The sequence below is a fragment of the Coloeus monedula genome (assembly GCF_965178545.1).
Source record: "Coloeus monedula genome assembly, chromosome: 23".
NCBI classification, from domain to species: domain Eukaryota; kingdom Metazoa; phylum Chordata; class Aves; order Passeriformes; family Corvidae; genus Coloeus; species Coloeus monedula.
Genome location: NC_138803.1, coordinates 6,661,131 through 6,665,554, shown reverse-complemented (window position 1 = coordinate 6,665,554; position 4,424 = coordinate 6,661,131). Strand labels below are relative to the sequence as shown.

Genomic DNA, 4,424 nt, shown 5'->3' with positions numbered 1-4,424 from the left:
TCAGAACAAAGCACTCTTCCTCCTCTGCTCAGTGATCCATCCCCCAGGGTTCACATCCATTTGCAACATCTTCATCACCCACTTGTCCCTCCTGGCTCCATCAATGAACTCATCAAGAGACAACTGCCCTGTGGGTGAGGAGGGGGACACAAGATGGGCAGTCAGAACACAGAGATAAGAGACAAGGAGGAGGCAGGAAGCAATTCCAGCCATGTGTCAGATAAAATGCTAATCAGACACGACCTTACTTAATTTCCCCACCTCTGCCAGGCCAGGCAGCTAAAGACAAACCAGGGGCTGTGACCCCGGGCATTCCCACCTGCCCCATCCAACAGGAGACTCCAGATGCTGCAGGGGCTCACCCAGGCTCTTCCAGGACCGGTGCCAGTCAGGTCCTGCAAGCCCCAGTTTGACTGGAACCAGCGTCTTTACTCAGCTCTTTGTGCTGGGATTGGGACCTGCCCTCTGGTTGCTGGGGGGCTGTCAGAGGATGGGATCTGAGTGACATCAAAATCCAGACAGAGCAGTGACTCCTTGGTATTTTACATTAAAATAACAATGGAAAAGATTTCACCCTGCTGCACCTTCAAAGTCACTTTTGACTGTGGAACAGCAGAACCAAACCCAGCGTGTGCATTGTGAGTAACACAATAGAGCCAAGTGATCTCTGGGCAGCCAGGATCAGAGGCAGCCAGCCCAGCACAGGTGAGCTCTCATCAGGCAGGAATGCAATCTGTGCCATCCATCACTCACCATCCCCGTTCTCATCCACCAGCTGAAATATCCTGTCCACCACCTCCTCTGGTGTCAGCAGCGGGGTCCTGTCCTCCACGTCCGACCAACACACCCTCTTCAGCCTGTAGATGGACTGAAAGGAGTTCACAAATTAGGAAAGGGACTGGAAAATGAAAAGCAGTGAACTCCATTATCATCCCAACACTGAGAAGGTCTTTTTCAAAGGCTGTGGGTTTAACCTTTCTGGAAAGGTCTGCCCCTCAACAGCCTCAGATCTAGAACAGAACCCCTGAACTTATGCCTACCCTCACTGCACGTTAATTACCTCATTTGCTCTGTGCAGCTGCTGCCCTCCTGTTTCCCTTACACATATGGGTCAGACCTCAGGGTTTCTTTGCAAAGAACAAAGCAACAGTTCCACAGACGGGAAAAATCATAAGCCTTGACTGTGATTTTTTCCTAACGTCCAAAGCCAGGCACATCTGGACTAACCCAGCCCTCTCTCTGGGGAAGCTGTGCCCAGGCTGCAGATCAAACCTGTATTAGCACAGATTTTGACCCCCAGTTTCTGCTCCCCTTTGCCATGGGAAAGGGTCAGATTTTATCTGCTCCTGTGGCACCACCTGTCCATCGTTACCTTTACTGCTTAGGCTGAAGGGTTTTGTCTAAAGTCTTCCCAGAGAGAGGATTAGCAGTGGCCTCACAATTCTGGACAATTCTTGGTTGACCTCAAAACTATAATGGGTCGTGGCCCAGACAGGCTGCCCTGCTGCCACACCAGCTGCTGCAGGTGACCAGCTGCTCACCCTCCCCAGCCAGAGGCCCTGCTGTCCGCAGGGGCACTCCCCTGAGATGCTCAGATGGGTGATAAGCAGTGGTTATCACCCTGCCAGGCAGTGCTGTGCAGGGGAACCATCCCTGCGGTGCTGCAGCACAGCCACCGAGATATTTCACCTCAGGTAAGAGCACAGGTACCTGTCCCTGGCTGCCTGCTCAGCCCCACAGCATCCTTCAGGTTGGAAAAGAGACCTTCAGGATCCTCCAATCCAACTGTTCCCCCAGCACTGCCAAGGCCACCCCTAACCCTGTCCCCAGGTGTCACATCTACACAGCCTTTACATCCCCGCAGGGATGGTGATTCCTGTGTCACAGCTGGACAACACTTTGAGTGAAGAAATTTTTCCTGATAATCATCTAAACCTCCCCTGGTGAAACTCGAGGTGATTTCCCCTTGTTCCATCACTTGGCAGAAGACACCAGCTCCCACCCTGCCAACCAAACCATGGAGTCACTGAGAGGCCTCTTCTCACACCTCCACACCATCACTGGTTACATCCAAGGCAGGACACAGCAGAAACCCAGAAAGGCACCAGTACAAAGGAATTTCGGTGCTAATTGGTGCCTCTCAGGGTATTCTCACCAACCACCCAGCCAGGACACAGCCCCAGCAAGGGCATGGGGTGAAACCCTCCTCCCCAGGCCAGCACAGGGAACCTTGGTGCTGAGAGGTTGAAAAGAAAGGCAGAGCAGAGCTCCAGGATCTCCAGAACCCAGAGGGTGCATTTCTGGGCAGCAGCAGGGCCAGGCTGCCCACAGTGGGTACAGCAGAGCCCTCAGACACCCCAGCAGGCTCCAAACCCTTTCACCAAGGTCAGGCATTTTCACTTCATCACCATCCACAGCTGCCCTGAAACCTGATTATCACAAACCCCATACACATCATAACATTGCCAAAGAGCAGGGATTGCTTAAAAAAGTGATTGGGCAATGCCCACTTACTTCAACAATTTCCAGCAGCTCAGGTTTATCTATGCAGCCATTCCCATCCTTGTCATACACTTTGAACGTCCACCTCAGCTTGTGTTCCAGTTTTCCTCGTAAAACAAGATTCAAGGCAGCTACGTATTCCAGAAAATCAATGGTGTTATCCTGTGGCAACAGAAAAGCAGCAGCTGGATGACATTAATGGGTAGAAAGTTGATAGAAAACTGCTTTACAGATTCCAGAAAACCTGGGTTAAAACTGCCAAAAGGATAATGCATGGGACAGGTCTTTGTCAGGCGCTGTAAAGAAGGTTTGGAGCAGTTCAGGACCAGCAGCAGGCACAGCCACACCCTGTGCACCTCCTCCCCCATCCTGTCACGCACCAGCAGCCCTTAAAACCAGATTCTCTGTCCTGTCAGGGGAGCTCCCATAAATTAGGATTGGGACTTCATCTTTTATGCACAGTTTGCTCTGCTACCTTTTCTGCACAGCTTTCATAACAGAATTTGGGACCCGAACCTTTCACTTTTTGCAGGAATTTGGGTTTTTACAACTTGGAATTCTGAGACAAGCCTGACCTGCCCACATCTTCCATGGCCTTTTTTAATCCTTTCTCACAAACTGACTTTTGCTGCCACTTCAATGTGATTTTGCTGCTGTTTTCAAAGGGAGCTCAAGGGAGATGAGCTGATCAGAGATGAACAACCTGAGTCCCCCTTTCCTGTATGGATACAAGGAACAAACATCCCCACACTTGGAATGTGATTGAGAGCTTCAGGAAAAAAATAATTGAACCATTTGGCAAGCGTTGCTCACCCAAGGCAGCTGAGTGCCACTCTTTGAGAACCCAAAGCATCCCAGGCTGCCCGTGGCAGCAGTGCAGGGGATGCAGGAACTGTGACTAAACCAGAAAACCCACTTCTCCCAGGTGTCTCATGACAAAAATGGCAAAGAGAATCAAGACCAGAATGTCTGAATTGTTCAGCATTCCTTTCCTTCTGGAAAGCAAAGCTAAAATCAATATTTTATTACAAACTACCTGTTCGTACTTGGTGCAGACACTTCCTCCGACACAGAACAAGCCTGAGTAGGACTTTCCTGCACTGTCATTTCCCCCCATCTCAACAGAGAGATGTTTCTGCCATGTGGGAGCCTTGGCTGTTTGAGGGCGTTACAACACTGTCTCAAAGTGTGACTGCCTAAGTTAATTCAATCTTAGTCCTTTCAGGGGACATTCTGACCTTAATTTAGGTAGAGATTTGAGGAGATAATCCAGACCAGCCTGTGCTCCTTCTCCTGCCCTCAGGGGTCCCTCGCCCCCACCTCAGTCCCATGAAGGGTGGGCACAACCCAAACACCTCCCCACTGCAGAAATTGTTACACAAATACCTGTAAAACCTTCTCAGCACTTACCCCATTCTTGTCAAAAGCCCTGAACATGTTCTCCACATACTCTGCTGCTTCCTGATTATCCTGGACCCCGAAGAACCTCTTGAACTCGTGCATGAAGAGGGTCCCACTGGGACATTCCACCACAAACTTCTTGTACCATTCCTGCAGCTCTGCAACATCAATCTCTCCTTGATCCTCTTCAGCATTGGTGAACTGCTGTCCCATTTTCCCCCAGAAAGCAGGATTAAAAACAGAAGGAAAAGAAGTCCTTTGTTCTTTTTCTTCTCGCTGTCTCGTGCCTCTGTCTGATGTTAATGCTGTGTCACCTTCTCTCTTCTGTGTTTTAAGTTTCTTGTTCCTCCTCCCCTGCTCAGCTCCCGGTGCTGCAGCTCCGTGTGCTCCCCAGGAGATCTGAGAGTGGCTCCTCTGCCCCGGAGCACAGAGCACTGGGCACGGATAAAAATAACTAAAGATCATTAGAAGATTCCCACCCATGAGCCCCAGAGACCTTCAGATGTTCTGAGCTGTGCCCT

General features: G+C 50.4%; 1 protein-coding gene across 1 annotated transcript; it reads right to left on the bottom strand.

Annotated features, from left to right (window-relative positions):
* Window positions 1-4,116, bottom strand: GUCA1B (guanylate cyclase activator 1B; the record flags this gene model as incomplete). Its single annotated transcript, XM_082296237.1, has 4 exons — window positions 1-128; window positions 754-868; window positions 2,515-2,664; window positions 3,913-4,116. 4 exons carry the CDS (start codon window positions 4,114-4,116, stop codon window positions 1-3), a joined length of 597 nt encoding a protein of 198 aa, XP_082152363.1.
* Window positions 4,117-4,424: the final 308 nt, after the last annotated feature.